Source organism: Phragmites australis, chromosome 3 (genome assembly GCF_958298935.1).
Source record: "Phragmites australis chromosome 3, lpPhrAust1.1, whole genome shotgun sequence".
In the NCBI taxonomy this organism is placed as follows: Eukaryota; Viridiplantae; Streptophyta; class Magnoliopsida; order Poales; family Poaceae; genus Phragmites; species Phragmites australis.
In genome coordinates, this window is record NC_084923.1 from 12,792,640 (window position 1) to 12,812,461 (window position 19,822).

General features: G+C 42.5%; 2 protein-coding genes and 2 pseudogenes across 2 annotated transcripts; 2 read left to right on the forward strand and 2 right to left on the reverse strand.

Annotated features, from left to right (window-relative positions):
* Window positions 1-539: 539 nt before the first annotated feature.
* LOC133912230 (large ribosomal subunit protein uL10c-like) lies at window positions 540-1,422 on the reverse strand. Its single transcript, XM_062354868.1, has one exon. The coding sequence runs from the start codon at window positions 1,318-1,320 to the stop codon at window positions 652-654; it is 669 nt and encodes a 222-aa protein (XP_062210852.1). The 5' UTR covers window positions 1,321-1,422; the 3' UTR covers window positions 540-651.
* A 732-nt stretch (window positions 1,423-2,154) lies between these two features.
* Window positions 2,155-8,413, reverse strand: LOC133912233 (mitochondrial hydrolase YKR070W-like; annotated as a pseudogene).
* Window positions 8,414-8,998: 585 nt separating this feature from the next.
* LOC133910504 (thioredoxin-like protein AAED1, chloroplastic) lies at window positions 8,999-12,495 on the forward strand (annotated as a pseudogene).
* Window positions 12,496-17,978: 5,483 nt separating this feature from the next.
* LOC133912232 (DNA topoisomerase 6 subunit A3) lies at window positions 17,979-19,774 on the forward strand. Its single transcript, XM_062354870.1, has 2 exons — window positions 17,979-19,431; window positions 19,637-19,774. Exon 1 carries the CDS (start codon window positions 18,107-18,109, stop codon window positions 19,412-19,414), a length of 1,308 nt encoding a protein of 435 aa, XP_062210854.1. The 5' UTR covers window positions 17,979-18,106; the 3' UTR covers window positions 19,415-19,431; window positions 19,637-19,774.
* Window positions 19,775-19,822: the final 48 nt, after the last annotated feature.

Consider the following 19,822-nt stretch of genomic DNA (forward strand, 5'->3'; position numbering starts at 1 on the left):
TTCAGACAGTGAACACACTGTGCACAGTGAATAAAAGGAAGTTGCATGAGCTATTTCAGAATAATTCCCAACTCTAATTTTATGTTACTAAAGCTCAATGAAGCAGTGAAGGACACCCGCAAAGTGTACAAAGCAAAATATAGCAGGATGATATATCTTCTCACATTTTTTACCTTCAGAGAGCTTTAACTCTTAATCCGAGAAAAACAGTGCTGGCTGATGATTTCACAACATCTCAGCATACTGACTGAAACGAATTTGATCCTAAAGACCTAAACCAACACTAACGCAAGCACTCTAGTCTCTAGCCATTTCAAACGTTTTTCAGGGGCATGTAGACTTCAGCGAACCCACAGTGGAACAATAGCAGTCAATTAGGCTTGCCTCTATGCAAATCATATTATCGAATCATTCAACGTTACTAGACAGGGCCCAAACCTTCTCTCCAACCTCATCCTGATTCCTAAACCAGGACGTCCGCAAGCAAGAAACGCTACCAACCAATACACTCACCAGTCTTTAGTAAGTCAGGCCACGACTTGTAAAATGGAAAATTGTGATTCAATTCAAATGGGATTGGGAGCCAGCAAAGATACAAGGAATTCTACAAACAACAAAGAGAGGGAGATGACAACCCATTTCGCAGCGGCACTATGCAGCGCCGGCCTCCTCCTCGAGCTTGCGCACGTAGGCAGAGAGCACGGCGACGACGTCCCTGGCCGGCGCCTGCAGCGTGGTGACGAGGGATGTGGCTGGCCCCTGCAGCGCGCCGAGCAGCTTGGCGTACACCTCGGCGCGGCTGGGCATGGTCTCGAGCGCCTTGAAGTCGCCGGGCCCGTAGAACTTGCCCTCGAAGACGGCACCGACGAAATCGTTGGTCTCCTCGACCCGCTCCTCCTTCTGGAAGGCGCGGTAGGGCTTGAGCGCGGTGGGGACCTCCTCGGTGTGGACGAAGAGCCAGGCGTTCATGCCCTTCATGCACGGCTTGAGCGCCTCCCAGGAGGTGCCCTCGATGGCCTTCCCTACCAGCGTGTTCTTGGCCACCAGCAGGCGGCAGGTCTCCGGGAGCGCGTCGCGGATGCCCTGAATCTGCTTCACCGTGAGGCCCTCGTACCGGATGCCAGCGAGGAGGTAGCACCCCTCCAGCTGCTCGCGGACGGCCGCGACCGTGTCCTCCTTGCGGCCCCGGGTGATGGCCGCGCGGATGGTGGAGCGGCGCGGGCGCGCGTGGGTACGGAGCGAGGCGGCGGTGGACAAGGTTCGGAACGCCGGGAGGGGCTTCGCGGTGGAGAGCGTGGTGGGGAGGAAGGAGGTCTCCATTGTGAGGGGCGGGCGCCGGAGGGACGGCCGGTTGGGTTGGGCGCGGGGAGAGACGGACGCTTGGGGAGGAAGGAGAAAGAGTGGAGTGGGAGAGCTTATCTATGAGAAGATCAGAGGGTTCTCGTGGACTTGGTCTACGCGATCATGTGGGGGCAGAGTGCTCAGTGACTCGACTCAGTCCTTCAGTTGTAGCATCTAGCGCCAGGTAGCAACGTGAGTTTGCAAATCCTATAGGACCCCGGATCTTACTAATATCATTTATTCTATAATTTAATAATTAGATTAAAAATAAGAGAAAAAATAGATATGTGTTATAATAAAAAAGATATTCTTTCGTAAAACAAAGTCATATAAAATTTGCTTCCATCCACTCATTGCAAAGTGCTGCATATGAAATTCTAAATATTTTGGCAGCGCTCTGGAGCTGAAGCTGCGGGAGGGCTAGGTGTTCCGAGTGATCAATGCTGTTTTTATTTTGAATTAAAAATAAAGGTTTGAACCTTTTTATTTTAGCATAAAATTGTAGAGGCAGAGTGCTTAGTGACTCGACTCAGGTCCTTCAGCTGTAGCATCTAGCGCCAGGTAGTCAGTGTCAGGCTGTCAACTCACTGCAGAGAGCTGCATACGGAATTCTGAATACTGTGGCAGGCTGGCAGCGCTCTGGAGCTGAAGCTGCGGGAGGGCTGGCCGGCTGGGTGTTCCGAGTGATCAATGTTGTTTCTATTTTAAATTAAAAATAAAGGTTTAAATCTCTTTATTTTAGCATATAAATTTTAGATCTATCAAATAGGGTCTATGTAACTCCTACGGATAAAAAATATTAAGGACGAATGCAAGGACGAAAATGAAGAAACTTTGTGAGGTCAGATCATCTTCAGTTCAATGCAACAGCCGAAGCTATGCTGGTGCTGTAAATTTCAAGTTGTTAAAAAGTAGTGCAAAGCAAACAACTTGGAAGTTCGATAGAGCGAATTGATGATTGTGATAGTGGAAGGCTATAGTTCACAACTTCAGACAAGAAACGTCTATACGAGATAAGCAACTAACCTGCATGGAAATAATAACATCTGTTACAAACGAGGTGCATTTCAGTTTCAGCTCCACTGCTTTGACCTTTGTGCAGATAAATTAGCCTCTTCACATATGATTCGATGTCTTTATGTGTAGTATTTGTTAGTAGAATGAATAAGAGATAGAGCTCCAGTCAACAATTATTCCAAAATTACTGTGCAGAAAAAAAACTGGTACTACATGTTGTCAAGCATACCAAATAACAACGAAGGGTGGGTGCATTGATGATATTGTCACCGTATACATTCCTTCTCCAAAATATAGTTGACGGCATCTTCAACAGTATCGACAACCTGCAAGGCAGATACAAGTTCTATCAACAGCAAGGCAACATATGGAAAAGGAATTCACGAGAATGGATTGTCAATGCTTCTGCGTTCATCCTAGATATTCCATTGTGCATCAGATGATAAAGGGTGTATTTGGTTGCCTATATATAGTCCAACCTGGTCCGTGAGATGCAGGGAGCAACTGTTTGGTTGTCTGCATACTGTCTCGGTCTAGCTCGTGGGATGCAAAACGGGATTTTGAGTCATGTTGAGTAGAAATGCAGAAATTGGCCGTTTCTCTAGAGATGCAGGTAGGAGCCTAGCTAATGATGTTATTAGTATTTGATTAGTGTGTATTAGCTTATATTAGTCTATTTCAAAGTGGATTAAGGTTTAATATGATGAACTAATGGCTATTAGAGTATATTTACGTAAAATAAACATCATGTCAACACTTATTTTTTCACTTTTATTTCATGTGGGCAACCAAACACATCTCTTCTTAGCCAGGCTGAAAACATATACGCAACCAAACTAAGTTACAAGTGAAACATGAATACAACATGACAACATGTGGCAACCCGCCACAACAGTAGCATGTGGCAAGAACCAAAATCCAAAAACCCTCAATTTAAAGGCACATAAATGAGATAAAAGAAAAATTAGTTAATAGTGAAACATGAATACAACATATTTTTCGTTGAGACTACCAACTAGGAACTAGGTAAATTTTTTGTTAAGAAAAAATAAATGCATCCAAAGATGGCTCGAGTCTCAGTGGTTGAGGCGTAAGCCCACACTTCGCACCAGCTGAACTAGGCTCACTTCCTAAAACATATTTTCTTGATAACAACGTTGTGGTGTGAAAGGACTAGCAATCTAGCACAAACATTAATCGAGCATTACTCAAACAAAGAGGCACATTTTTGTTGGTTATTACTCGAGATCCAGTCCAATGTTGGTCAAAACTCCAAAGTGACACCCTAGTTGTGTTGTGTAAGCTGCTCTACTATTGAGAATGCCAAAGAAGATAATAGAATTGTACAAAGACTATGAGGTTCGGTGTAAGATGAGCAAATTGCTTATGGTTATTCAAAATTTAAGACCAAAACTACTATCATGCAAGACATATATTTTCTTGAAGTGTTTTCAGATGATCTAACATTCAATGTTGGTCAAAACTCCAAAGTGACACCCTAGTTGTGTTGTGTAAGCTGCTCTACTATTGAGAATGCCAAAGAAGATAATAGAATTGTACAAAGACTATGAGGTTCGGTGTAAGATGAGCAAATTGCTTATGGTTATTCAAAATTTAAGACCAAAACTACTATCATGCAAGACATATATTTTCTTGAAGTGTTTTCAGATGATCTAACATTCACAGGGTGGAACCAAAAACATCACTAATAAGACGTACCACATCAGCAGGAAAATGTGGATCATTATCCTTTCCCCTAAAAACACTAGTCCTTGTAAGAACAGACGACCAAGGGTGGCCAGCCTACACCGTGCAAGTTGCTGCAATGTTAGCATCTCTTGACAGGAAGCAATGGATTACTTGCTCATAACTGCTTTCAATGTAATAAAAGGGCAACATAGAAAAAGGAGGATGTTGAAAGTGGAAGGTATGTTATTAAAAAAGGTAATGCTGTCTTCCAATGCATCAGGTAACCTTTTTTCGCTGGATTACATGTTAACTGTTCAACTCTGGAAACATATACTACTATCTTCTAATGATAGGCCATGTTGATATACTAAGGAAAAGCCATGCAACTTCCTCACACCATCAACCACTCCATGCAGTGATTTTTCTTTAAGAAATGACCAAAGATATCAGAGGCTAACCTTCAAAGCTCCATTTATATCAACTTGGGATTATCACCAATCATGTAGATAGTCGAGAATTGACAATCTTTTACTTCCTTTGATGTCTGTGAATTCGGATACATACTCATAACGAGTTTTTCAAGTATGTTTGCAGCATTCTTGAATACAAATGGGTTAGGCTTCCCGTAAGATGTATACTTCAGTGGATGATCATTTACTCTGCAGTTCAAGCAGACAATAAATAAGCATGCAACACATCCATGCTGAGAAATTAGAGGTACAATCTTATATTTACTAATTGGGGGCTCCTTTTGGTGCCTTCACATTAATCCTAAAAAAATCATAGAAATTCTCATAAAAAAGCAAAACATCCAACCGTCGAATTGATTGATTGACTAACTGTAACCATGGATCAACAAATAGACGAAACAATATAGAAGATTAAAAAACAAATCATAGAGTCCAGCCCTAAGACTACTTCTTGCCTTGCCTTTTCTTTTTTTTATAGATATCGTTTGTCCAACAAGTTTACGTCAGCAAATTCCAACTTAGTTACGTTAGTAATCAACACATTTTTCCAAATCAATTAAAATATACCAATTAAATATGCGTGTAATCAAACATTACAAAATTAAAACAACAGAACGCAAACATATTACGGATTATCACATAAAAATAATATCAAAGAATTTATAATGTATTTCCAAAAAAATAATATGAGATACGGTGACGGCATTAAAAATAATAAAAATTTCAAAAAATCAAGAAACAAATAAAAATCAATTTGCATAACACATAAAATGAAAATTATAAATTAGATCTATTCACAAATAATAAACATGATTCCAATATTATAAACAAATTTATATTTTACATTCCAATATTTAAATATAAATAGATGATGTATCTTAGCATACAACCATTATTAACACAAATATCTACAATTCAGCCGTAAGCTAAATTTCTAGCATGTGCAGTCACACAGGTTGATGCGCTAGTATCTCTTAAACCATAATAGTGGCTTACTGATTGAAGATGCTTTCCAGTGCTATCCTGAAGGCACCCATTCCAAGCCGCTCAGAAGGAAATGCAGCCTACCATAGGAGCTCAAAACTAAGTTTTTTTCCAGTGCTAATTGCTATCTTATGTATGAATGCATGGAACCTGGATGAAAATCAGAAAAATTGTGGCCTGCAGGGTGTTCACAGTGTTGTTCCATTCTTGATACATCATCTTACCCGGTATTCAAGATCATCAGCTGCAAAATACAAAGGAGGTTGACCTCCTTTTTCACTTCTAGGAAGTCCACCAGTTGACAAGATGTCACAAAGTACCTTCCATATGTAAATAAAAAACCACAGATGATTAAGCTTATGTATGCCAACCTCTTCAACAAAAAAGTAAGTAAGCCTGACATGATTGTTCAGATATGTTTATAGGCGAGGATGTTTCTAGATCATGCATTTAACATTTTCTACAAAAAATGAACCAGATGCAGCCCAAGATGATTTTTCGTTAGTGCAACACGGGCCAACAAGAGTACCTGTAGATCTCTTCCCCAGTCAGTAGGATCGCTGACAACAAACACTCCTTTCACTTGCTCTGTATAAACATCATATGATGGGTGCACTTTTGCTGGCATGTTACTGTCTGTTTGCCCAACTTTCCAAGTCTTAAAAGGAGCGAGGGGGTCAATATCTCGAAAATACAATGAATATTCATCTATGGATAGAACTTTTCTGCACATACAGATAACTCATGAGAAATTCACATAATAAATTTGACCTATGATCATAATAGCAACATGAAGTATTACCTAAATCCATACTCAGACATCACTACAGCAGGCTCTCCTTTTCCAACAGCAACAATAAGGTCATCTTCAAAACTGCAGTGACCGGAAGAAGGGGGTTCCATTCAGGTGCTGACACGTTGATAAAGAAACTAGAAATTATTGATGGCAAATCACAAAGACGTCTATATATCCAATAGGACAGAACTTTAAGGCAACTTATGTACTTTAAGGGCATACCGATTCACCAGCTCTCTGTAAGGAGAATGGCCATGCACGACCTGCATCATCAGAAAATCCATAGACCGAAATTTATCATAATGCTGGCTTCAAATATAAAGAAAAGGGATGCATTCCTTTTCTTTCCCTAATCTTTAAGGGTTTATTTGTTAGCTTGAAGGTCCACTGCTGTGAGTGACTGTACATGAGCAATGACTCATGAGTACAGTAGAAGTACCTGTGCTGGAGAAATAGTAACTCCTAAAAGTTCACTTAGCTCAAGAGCCCTTCTGTGCTCTAGAACACCTCCTCCTGCCAACAAATTGGTAAACATTAATAAATTTAATAAAAACTTCAGTAAAATAATTGAAAAGTGGCAAGCACCATGGTGCCTTTGTACAACTCTTAATTGTGATGACCATGTAAAAGGTGTAAAAAAAACTAGAAATCCAATAGAGCGTTCGGATAATAACTGTCCCCAGCATTAAACATTTGATAATCATTCTTTCCATACCAAGATTGCCTCTTAGCCATCCAGATAGTTCAACATTTTTCAAGAATAAACAAAATGCACAAATCTGGCAAATCTTTTCATAGTAATTTGGCAGTCTAGTTCATAATAAGGTCCTCAAGTTAGTTAACCCCAAAGAATGGTATGTACCAAAGAACATATCGCGTTGAATGCATTACTTGAAGTACAGTAGGAATTAGGGCGTAAGCAATAGTTAAGCCACGATCTTGCTCATGTTAAGAAAAAAAACAAGCTTGATATGAAATTGATCAAAATGGACGAAGTATTCCATCGCTCTCTGCCAGAATTATTTTAATATGCAATTATGAGAGCAAAACAGGGCGTGCAAATGACACACTGAACTACTCACCATTAGTTAAAAACAGGAACAGAATCTTCAGGGCACCTGAAAAGGGGCAAAGAATGATGATCCATGAGCTTTAACCAACATAAACTAGAGGCCTAACTTAGTAAATAGCAACATTGGCAACAGAAACTACTCGCACAGGTTTATGCTTGTTTCCTTTCTTTTTCTTTTTTTTTTTTGGTTGAAAGACCTGGCAATGCCGGCTTATATATTAATAAGGAGAAAACAGATACATGCGCTACTTTGCACCCGAGTCTCTTGCTCAACAAATACAGCCAAGCGAACTACTACTCACAACCAATGGAGCAACCAAGAGAAGCTACAAAAACAAGTAGCTAATTACTCGCCGGAGGGAAGATGAACTAAATCGCTAATATGCTTGGCTCTCGTCGCAGCAGCCTTCTTGATTGAACCACTGCTCACGCGAGTTATAGCCGCAATGACCGCAAACACCTTTGGAGGAAGCCGCGTCTTATGCATATTCAGGTAGACCTGAATGGCTTCGTCTCCTATAGGTTCGCCGGGGTTTATGCTTGTTTCAAAAACGAGATATTGATGCAGCCTAAAATTTCAAAGCTAGATTCAAGTACGATGTAATCATGTAATCCAAACACCACGCGACTCGTTCGAGAAAATGCTCCAAAGACACGAACGCAGCAAGCATGACCTGACTGGCATCCAAGACCATTCTGCCGGTACGAGTACGACGAGACGCTCCCCGCCTGATGCCTACGAGCTGCTTCAACGCAAATGCAGGGTAGTACGGGAATCATGAGAGGGTACCGTCTTCGCAGTAGAGGCGGCGGATGGCCCCGCGGCGAACCCCCGATCGGGATGCGGCCGCGCAGGATGACTCCGTCGATGTCGAAGCAAACCCAAAGGGCGGCCTCGCCGGCGTTGCCGCGGAGTGGGAAAAGCGTGGTGCGACATCCGACGGCCGGCGGAGCTGCACTGCCTGGAGCTCCGCCCGCGATCGCGACCGCGCCGCGCGGGCCAGGGTGATGCGGAAGCCCCTCATGCCGCGCTGCCGTGCTCTACTGAAGGAAGAGGGGAATTTCCTTTTCTACCATCCTACCGGTGGCGCATGTCAAGCTATCTTCGGCAGCTACTTTAAATTTTTATCCTTAAAAATACTATTACAGTATCTTCTATCACTGTTATAATATTCTTTATTTTTTTCATCTCCAGCAGCTATCTTATTTTCTACCTTCCACTCTTTTTTTTCTCTCTCCGGACCCGCGGTCATCCTCTGTAAACAGTACTGCTACAGTAACAGACATTGCTTTCTGCATCCGGGCCCACTGACAGTCTCTGTGAGCAGTGTTGCTACAGTTCTGACACAGTGTGCTGCAGTGTTACGGGTGCTACAGTAGTTCCGCGAAGTTGCGGTCCCGTTTTCTCTCTCTGCAGTACTGTAGCGATAATGTAGCACCGGTACCGACTTTGCTGGAGCTGCTACAGTACCCCCCCCCGCAAGTCACTGTAGCAGCCGCATCTGTAGAAATGTCTCCTCTGCTGGAGATGGCCTCAAAACACCATTATGAACAGTATCCTGCGCGGTCGCATCCTCTCTCCATTTGCCACCGCACCCACACGCAGATACGCGGATTAACGTTACCCTTATGAACAGTATCCGAGAGATAAAAAATAATATATATCGATTTTTTATATACTCTATAATTCATAAATAACCTATTTTAATTGAATTTGACTAAAAATCTCGTGTAGAATTCAAATTAAAATTCTCCAAAACGCATTATTTTTGCAACTTCTATTAATTTTTAAGGCCTCACAAAAATTCCAAAAAATATGAAAAAATTCACTAATATTTCTCTAATGTGATTTACTAATTTCTAAAATTATCTTCTATTTTAAGGTATATGGTAAAAAAATGAGTTCCGTTGGAATGACTATTTATTAATAAATAGGCATTACAAAGAAACTCAATTTTTCACTTTATAAACTAAGGTGAAAGATAATTTTAAAAATTAGTACATCGTATTAGAGGATTATTAGTAAATTTTCTAAGATTTTTTGAAATTTTTATAAGACCTTAAAAATTACTAGAAGTTGCAGGGGTGGAGGTGTTCGACCTGAGCGGCAAGGCCGTACCGATCGTTGATCTGTGGAAGGATAGGAAGGCCGTGGTTGCGTTTGCCCGCCATTTCGGGTCGGTTTGCTGTTTCTGCCCGAATCATGTGTTTAATTCTGGGCAATTGGTGTAGCTGAGATGCTTCTGCTGGTTGTTTGCAGGTGCGTGCTGTGCCGGAAGCGGGCCGACCTTCTCGCGTCTGAACAGGTTCCATGTCTGATTCCTCACTCTGTTTGTCTGTAGCCAAAAAGAACAAGAGAACAATCTCTTCTGAAACGAAGAACAAGGGAACAATCAGATGCTTAAAGGGATGCCGTTTGGTACTTTGCCATTTGCTTAGGTGCAATAACAAAATATGAAATCTTTCCCACTTCTTGTGCCGATAATAATATCAGCTCTGCTCAGTGCATGTTAGACTTCAAGAACTTTTGTAAACCTTTTATTGGTAGTTTGACAAAGGTCATTTTTTTTTACATGATAGATATTTTTAATTCATCAAATGTTGAGGGTGGGTGGTTGGGGGGGGGGGGTCCTTCATCACCACTGAAATTAAATTGATCCCTCAAATGTAACCTTACAAGACCTGAGGAGCACGTATCCGACTCAGAGGGTTGTGTAGTCAGGATTACAATGAGAGGGAGGATAGATATTGAAGAATTGGCTTTTGTTAATTGTGCAGTTTATTAATTTCCCTTGAATTACAAGTTGGATTAAGTATATTATAAAGAACAACCATTTTCAGTTTTGCTATTTGTAAGTTGTCTCAATTATTGTATAGATTTTCCTAGACATAAAATTAGTTTTGAGTTAATGCAATGCCTCCGAATTGTGACTTATGTTTAAGGAAAGAGTAATCCACACTTTAATAGACATGCCTCTCTTTGTCAGTCCATCTGAATTCTGAACTTATTTCTTGGCTTGCCACCCATGTGCAGGATGTGATGCAAGCTGCTGGAGTTGCTCTTGTTTTAATTGGACCAGGTACTGTTGAACATGTATTTGTTCATCTGCCATAGAAGAATCTCACTGTTATATTTTGTTGTTTGATCTGGAACTTGGTAGTTATGAAATGTAAGAGCTAATATGGAGGGTAGTAGGGATGATACCATGATATGTTCTCATGTGGTACAGCAAGAGTGACATGTGATTATCCTTACTAACATGCAGTATGTGTTGTTTGATTCTTGAGCAAGTTGATAAGCAGATTTCTATCAAAGTCAGTGAGCATTTTTCTTTATTTATCTCGATTGTGATTACTGTGATGAATGGCACATTCTTTTGATGGGAGATCAATGAAACTTTAGTTTGCTGGAAGTAAATTAATTCCAGTGTAAACCATCCTTCATTGAGAGTGTTACTTGATCGTAAAACTCTTGACGATGAGTTACATTTTTACATAGAATTCTGACGATTGGTAATTGAAATATTTTTTTGGTTAACTCCATTTCTATTGCAGATGATCTAAAATGTCAGTGATTAACTACACTGTCTTGTCTTTTTCTTTATCCAGGCAAAGGCATTTTGTGACCAAACCAAATTCAAAGGAGGTGTGTTCTTGATGAACATTCATAGATCTTTTTCTTTTACAAGTTTGGTTTTGCAATGGAATTCAGACTGATCCATGTTACACAAGTTGATGATGGTAGCGTGTACTTTGCTCCTGAAGTAGTAGCTGTACGGATCACTGACCTGTCCGTACAGCTTTACCTGGATCCCTTTTTCGTCTTCCTTCTTTTTGAAAATGTATCCTTTTTCTTCCCTCGAAAGGAATAGGAGAACCTTCGAAAACAAGCAACTATCAGTGACAGACGTGGCTTTTCGGCTCAAGGAACAGATTGATCAACATCGTCTAGCTCTCGCCTTTTCCTCTTAGTGTATGAGTTTGTTTGTGCTTAGTTTTAATCTGCTCTGTCGTGGATGAACGGTATGTTGTTGAAGCGTTCATAGTCTCCCATTTAGCTGTGGGGGGGGGGGGGAGTTTGGCCTCTCTAGCCTTGCTTGTTGCTTCCATGCCGTGTGTGTTGTACAGGTCCCGGTCAGGTCCTGAGACCTTTTTTTTCCTTTTTGGAATTTCCTTCCTAATATATGACCGGTAAGCCTCTTGCCGTTCCTTTCGAAAAAAAAATTCCTTATAGATATTTAAGTTTGTGAATCTGTGATTTATGTGTATTCTGATGAGTATTTTTTTTTTTTTGCCGCAACTGCAACTTTTTTACTCTGTATAACAAATCTGATATTGTACATTGCAGAAGTACATGCAGACCCAAATCACTCATCATATGGCGCTCTTGAATTTGCATTTGGGTTGTTCTCAACCTTTACACCAACGGTAACTCTCGCTGGACTAAATTTCGCATGCTGTGCATTCTATATTCCTCAACAAATACAGAAGCGGTTTCTTTCATTATTTCACAGGCTGGTCTCAAGATAATACAGTTGTACAGGGAGGCAGGACTGGGAACTATCATTCGAAAAGAACACCAGGACAAAAGGCGGATGGTACGTTTGCATCCTTGTTTTAACTGTTAGAGATTTTGTAAACTGTCTTGCGAGCTGGCTGTTAGAGCTTTCGTGATTGCCTCTCTAGCGTTGATCTGTCGTGGTCGAAATGATGAGTACATTTCTCTATTTTAGGTACCAAAGGGGGTCTACTTGTTGCGGGTCCAGGTATCGACAACATCCTGTACATCCACAAGGTCAATACCCCTCGTACGACCATTTTCCACTCGACCACCCTATGGGTGCTAACAGGGGCGGAGCCAGGCTTCGGCCAACCTGGGCTCCGACACCCGCACGTTTAACACGCTACTGCTCGGATTCAAGGAGCCCGCCCACTCCCAGGCGCTGGACCTCTTCTACCATGACGTCGTCGTGCTGCGTGGCTTCATGCCGGATGCCGTGTCATACTCATACTGCGTGAGGATGGACGCGAACTGCAAGAAAGGGAGGTTCTTGGATGCCCTCGAGCCGCTCGACGAAATGCGCAGGAGTGAGAACTGCAAGCTGACACTGCAGTTGCTACATTGATATACTGACAACTACTGAAAATAAATTATTGAAAAAAACTACTAATACTACTAAACAAACTATTGACAACTACTAATAATTACTGATACTGCTGACATAAACTACTGAACAATTTTACTATAATTTAAAACTATTAACACTACTGATACTACTGAAAACTACTAACAACTAAGGCTGGACAAAAAGCTCGTGGCTCACGAGCTAGCTCGAGCTCGTGGGGGCTCGGCTCGGCTCGTTACCCAAATAAGTCGAGCCCGAGCCATACCGTTGGCTCGTTTTGTGAACCGAGATGAGCCGAGCTAGCTCGCAAGCCGCTCGTGAGTCAAACCGAGCCATGGATCGTTGGCATGCCTGGTCCAGTAGTTCAGCACTCCAATATCAATCCGTTTATTTGTAGACAATACGTGTATGCATATTTTTGCTCTATTGATTTGCTGCCCTACTTATTCATAGCTAGACCTCGTGATGGATGCACTACAGAGCTATACAAGCATATAGCTGGGTGTGGTGATTGAAAGGACAATGATGTCGCTCAGAGGGGGTGAATAGGCGTTTTTACAAAAATTCGTCCCCTTGTATCGTTGGCCTAAACTTACAGCGGAATATAAACTAACGGGTTTTCACAAGTGAAAAACTTAAATATGCTAAGCTCAACTAGTGCACAATCACCTTAAATAAGTGTGGAAATTACAATCCTAAGGTGACAAAAATTACTCTAATCTAGCGAGAGATATGCAATAAAATTTAAATTGAAAAAGGCTGAAAACACTGTTCATATACCTGAAATTACTGTCCATCCGGATACTCCGGTGAATACCGGAGTCTCCGGGTTGTACAGGTTCGGAATCTCCGGTAAAGTCCGGATTCTCCGGATTCTATACAGAACTGAACCCGAAATTGAATATAAAGGATAGGTAGAGAGTTCTAGCTCAAACCAAGTGATGCCGTGTGTTCCCGAAGATGATTCCAAGTAGATTCACGGAGAACCCACACTCAAATACACACAAACATGTAGATTGAGCAATATGCACAAATATTTGAACAAGAACTCAAAAGTAAAGAAACAAGAGAGGAGACACAAGATTTGTTTCCTGAAGTTCGGATTCACCACCGTGAATCCTACGTCTCCGTTGAGGAAGTTCCAATGAGCCGGGTCTCTTTCAACCGCTTTCCTCGATCCACTCTTGATTCTTCCCTTACGGAGGCGAAATCGAGCCCTTCACAAACTTTCTCGCGACTCACCACAAACACGGGAGCTCACCAGTGACACCTAGCCGGCTAAGAGGCTTCACCTCCAAAAGTAACAAACGTTTCGAGAACTTATTGTCAAGAACTCAAGTGCTCAAGATTGGATTTTAGCTCACTTGCACTCAATCTTCCAATCTCTCAACCCAACTCACTTTTCTTCTCAAATCACATACTAGAATGGAGTGGGAGAGGTTCTTTTGGCTCTAGAGGATGTTCTTTTTGTGCCCTTGCAGCTGCCCTAAAGGATGGAGTGAGTGGCGTATAAATAACCCACTTCAAAAAACTAGCCGTTAGGCTCTTTTCTGAACTTTACTGGAGTATCCGACCTACACCTGAGTCTCCAGCCACTCCAGGTACCGGAGAATCCGGTCTTCACCGGAGTCTCCGAGTACAGCACAGCTGACCTCCGAAAAACGGCGATAACTTTTGATCCTGGAGTCCGATTTCGACGATTTTGGACTCTATGGAAAGCTTATTCAGAGGGCTACACATCCCAACTGAATTCATGACCTAAAACACATAGGATAAAATTAGGAACACTCCAAAACCTATTTTGGACACTTCCACACTTTTCGCTTTGAGTTTGGTTGGGAACTCTTGAGCACTGAGACGCGACAATTAGCTCACGTTGCATCCCTCTTAATAGTGCGGCATATCTATACTCAAATTCAAAGATAAAACTCGTTTGAACCACTTTGAGCTTTTGAAAAAATTTCAAGTACCGATTCTTTCTTTCAAACCTTGAGGGTTGCCAACTTTCATATATTCTTCACTCCATCTCTTCTTGATTCTTCATATGATTGATGTGAATCATCTATAGCTTCCCATGGCCTCGCACGGTCCATCGGTGCAAAACCTTTACTCGCTTTTCACCACCACCTTGGTCCTTCGGCGCCAAGCCATTTGCTTGCCCTTCACCACGGATGGTCCATCGCAGCCGAGTCTTGCTTGCCCTTCACCGTCTTGCCATAGAAAACTACTTTGTATTCGACATCTTCAAAAAATTCATTTTATCAAATATGGAGTCCACTCTTGTTCTTCACTCTTAGCATATATGATTTCAATTCAACTTATGTCTTCTTATGGATCCTAACCCCAACTCACTCTGAAGCACAAAGCACATGGGTTAGTCCATAAAACCTAAATGACAACATTTATACCTTAAATTACTTGATCTCCACAAGTAACGTATTAGCCTTCATACATATTGTCAATCTTCATATAGAACCTAACCCCACTCATTCTTAAACACATAGCACACGGGTTAGTCCATAAAACCCTATTGACAAGTCATACCTTTAGTTACTTGATCTCCACAAGTAACTTAGCATTCAAGCTTATTGTCAGTCTTATTGAGCTTCTTCTTCTTCTTATGAGCATCACCAAAATCTCAATGACTTTTGATGCAATTCTTTGGACTCATGGCATTTCTCAAAGAATTCATGCTTTATAATTTATGCATCTCCTATGGAATAACCTAATAGCAATTCTCAATATGATTGTTAGTCCATAGGCATTGTCATCACTTACCCGAGCATCACCTAGAGCTCATTCATCTTGATGCATTTTCATTCTCCACATTCACCTAGAGCTCATGTATATCTCTCATCCATACATCACCTATGGAACAACCTACTAACAAACTCAACACCATTATTAGTCCATAGGTATTATCATTAATTACCAAAACCACACATAGGGGCTAGATGCACTTTCAGTGATGAAGACTGCAAAGCTGTAGCAAGTCTGAGACTACCTGGTGTGAGCTTGAGCTGTGTTTTATGACTCATGCTTGAATGTATATAAATAAATCTAGTAGTTGTTGTTATCGTGTGTTTTTTGTTTGCGTGTGAGGTGTTTTTGAGCTTCTGTCCTGCATTGATGCCTGATGGTCTGGAAGGCTCGCGAGCCGGCTCGAGCTGGCTCGAGCCAGCAACCGAGCCGAGCCTACACTTCACCGAGCTTCTCTGGCCCGGCTCGGCTCGTTTCCAGCCCTACTAACAACTACTAATACTATTGAAACTACTCTGAATAGCTGCTGACATAACTACATAACAAAACTATCGACAACTATTGAAGCATCCGAATTATAAAAAATAATGAATGACAACTATTGAATAATTAGTGAATGACAACTACTGTACTGGGCGAACGGGCGCGTGGGGGGACACGTGGTGGCGTAGGGGCGTAGGCGCACGGGGAGATGTGGGCGCGGGGCATCGGGTCGGCTGTTGTTGGGTCAGGGTGTAGAATACACAAGGTATAGAATACACCCCGGGTGTGTGTATATATATCTGCTACACGAATCTATAACGTCTGGTATACACGTCATCCTTTCCCTGCTTCATTGTCGCACTGAGATGTTTTTGGATTCAAGTAGACATTGTTGGTATCAAGGTTTACAAATTCATTTGAGATTCGAAAACCGGGACCTCGCGATTTTCCAAAAATCACGAATATCAGAAATTTTGGTCAAAATTCGGTGAGAATTTGGTCAAATTCATAAATCGGAGACAAAATTCAGACGAATCGACCATTTTTGTAACCCACCAAATTCAATCAAAAATTGACCAAATTCAACCAAAAATCGACCGCATTTCCTGCATTTCGTTTGTGATTGAAAACCGCTCAAATTCCATAAAAAACCGTTCGGTTTTATCGAATTTCAATAAAATTCAAGAAAAACAAAAAATAGCTCAACCTTGTAAAATTGATAACTAATTTATTTGAGCTTCAAATCAAGTGAAACTAAAAGTATTTATACTTATGAAAAAGTTATATATTTTCTATGAGAAAATATACTTGCTAAATCTAGTTAAATGCATAGTTAATCCTTTGATAATCCAAAAATCATGAAACTAATTTTGTTAGTCTTCTTACATGATCCTATGTCTTTTAAAAATACATGAACTCATAAAATAGTTATTCTAACATGCAGTATTGACTAAATTTGTTGCAACTAGATTAATTCATAACTAACCCATCATACCTCCAAAATTAGTGAAACTACTTTTATTAGTTTACTTATATTATTCTTTATGCAGGAAAAATAATGGTAGACATGAAAAAGTTAATTACAATGCTTGTTTCTTAACATATTCACTTTATGCTTGTGAACTTTGTAAAAATTATGGAGAAATTAATATAAATTTAAAGGAAGTGAAAATAATTTTATAGTTCATCTTAAGGTACACCCTACACAAGAAAAATATGTTTTACATGTTAAGCTTTTCGTTAACATGAGTTAATAAATGAGTTGCACGTTTCAATTTTTTTTTCAAACTTCCTCACTAAAAAATATGATGTAAATAACATTATTTTTGAATTTGTTTTCACATAAGTTCTTAAACTGTCTGTAGTATTTTTAGGATTTTTTATGTTTTTATTTATTTATTAAAAATTTAAATTTAAATTAAAAAACTGATAGATTTCAGATTTCGATGTGGACCGAATTTTCCGAATATCATGAATTTTGACAAATTTTGGAACCTCGCCTGGCAGACGGGAATCCTATATATCGGCCACCCGGTTTTGGCCTCCGTGTAGGCCACTGTTTGAGATCGGTGCGGAGTGCCGTGGATGGCTGAGATCGACGGAGGTGTTGATGCGGACGAGCAGGCATGGGTTCCGGTGCGGGTCTAGGTACACGTGGCACGCTGAGGTTGGAAGGGGTGGGATGGGTAGGCCGTAGGATGATGGGTTTAGATCGGTTTCAAAACTTTAAACCTAATTTTCTCCCAAACCGAAGTCTTTTTTTGAATCCGTTTGAACTATGATCTTGTTAGAATTAATGCAAAAATTGAGATCCTACATTAATATTTCTATTATTCTTGATTTTTTTAAAGAATTATTCAACATTTCGAATTTACTAGTTCAACACTTTGCAAAAACTATTTCAACATTTTCTATTAAAATTTTGAAACAGTATATGCAAAATACTGAACTCGATTTTGAAAATGTTTGAATCAATTATTTTAAAATGTTAGAAGGCACAAAATCATAAACCTAGTACATGATGATTAATCACACGCATGGGAAGAAAAAAGAAAGAAAAAGAAAAATGAAAAAAAATCCGGGCTGATCTCTCTAGCGCTCTGGCCCGAACTCTCTTGCTAGATGGGCCTACTTGGTCCTTCTCAAGCACGTTGGTGGGCTGGCCTATGTGGAAGCAAAAATCAGGTGGCCTGCATATAGGAGGTCCCGCGGAGCCCCTCACTCCTCCCCCAACCCAAACCAAACCGCAGCCGCGCTCGAGCACAAGCCCCGCCGCCGTCTCCGCCGTCTCCGCCGTCTCTTCTCCCATTCCTCCTCACGCCCCCACCAAGCCCCTCGTTTCCCTCCACCGTTCTCCAAATCCCTCCCCATGTCGGAGAAAAAGCGCCGCGCCGGGTCGGACGCGGCCGGTCCCGCCTCCAGCTCCAAGCGACCGCGCGCCTCCTCGGCCGCGTCCTACGCCGAGTCCCTCCGCTCAAAGCTCCGCCCCGACGCCTCGATCCTCGCCTCCCTCCGCTCCCTCGCCTCCGCCTCCTCTTCTAAATCTAGGACTGCCGCGAAGTCCCTCGCCGAGCAGGACCCATCAGATCCTGCCTCCTCGTACATCGTGGTGGCCGACCAGGACTCCACCTCCGTCACCTCCCGCATCAACCGCCTCGTCCTCGCCGCCGCGCGCAGCATCCTCTCCGGGCGTGGCTTCTCCTTCGCGGTGCCCTCCCGCGCCGCCTCCAACCAGGTCTACCTCCCGAACCTCGACCGCATCGTGCTCCTCCGCCGCGAGTCCGCGCGCCCCTTCTCCAGCGTCGCCACCGCCCGCAAGGCCACCGTCACGGCCCGCGTTCTCTCCCTCGTCCACGCCGTCCTCCGCAGGGGCATCCACGTCACCAAGCGAGACCTCTTCTACACCGACGTCAAGCTCTTCGGCGACCAGTCCCAGTCCGACGCCGTCCTCGACGACGTCTCCTGCATGCTCGGATGCACCCGGTCCTCCCTCCACGTCGTCGCCTCCGAGAAGGGCGTCGTCGTGGGCCGCCTCGTCTTCGCCGACGACGGGGACCGGATCGACTGCACGCGCATGGGCGTCGGCGGGAAGGCCATCCCACCCAACATCGATAGGGTCTCGGGCATCGAGAGCGATGCGCTCTTCATCCTGCTGGTGGAGAAGGACGCCGCATTCATGCGCCTCGCCGAGGACAGGTTCTACAACCGCTTCCCGTGCATCATTCTCACAGCGAAGGGGCAGCCGGATGTAGCCACTCGGCTGTTCCTGCGGCGGCTCAAGGTGGAGCTGAAGCTGCCGGTGCTCGCGCTGGTGGACTCCGATCCATACGGGCTCAAGATCTTGTCAGTGTACATGTGCGGTTCCAAGAACATGTCGTATGACAGTGCCAATCTGACGACGCCGGACATCAAGTGGCTCGGCGTCCGGCCGAGCGACCTCGACAAATACAGGGTGCCGGAGCAGTGCCGACTCCCCATGACCGACCACGATATCAAGGTGGGGAAGGAGCTGCTCGAAGAGGACTTTGTGAAGCAGAACGAGGGCTGGGTAAAGGAGCTAGAGACGATGCTGCGCACCAGGCAAAAGGCTGAGATACAGGCCCTTAGCTCCTTCGGGTTCCAGTACCTCACCGAGGTCTATCTGCCTCTCAAGCTGCAGCAGGAGGATTGGATTTAAGAACTCTTTGATGCTAGGTACGAGATCTTGGTCTTGCTTTATCTGCATTTCTGTTTTTGTTGGGTTTGATTCCTTCGATTTCTAAACACTGAGCAATGATTAGTAAGTGTGATGTGTGCCTTATGAAACATAAGTGGATTAAATTTGAGGTACCTGTAAGAATTGGTATACAATCATCATGTACGAGTTAACTAATATTGTTATTCGTGTTTCTGCTTGCAGTTAGCGGTAATTTCTTTAGTGAGGGAGACCGCATCCTCGGCTCGAAATTTTCAAGGAGTAAATTGACACGAGCGATGAAGACTTCGCTAACTAGCTCATATTTAGCTGTGGGAAATCTCCTTGTACTATTTATGTATTTGAACATCAGCTGTTGTGTTTATTTATTTCTGCTGAAGAACTAGACAT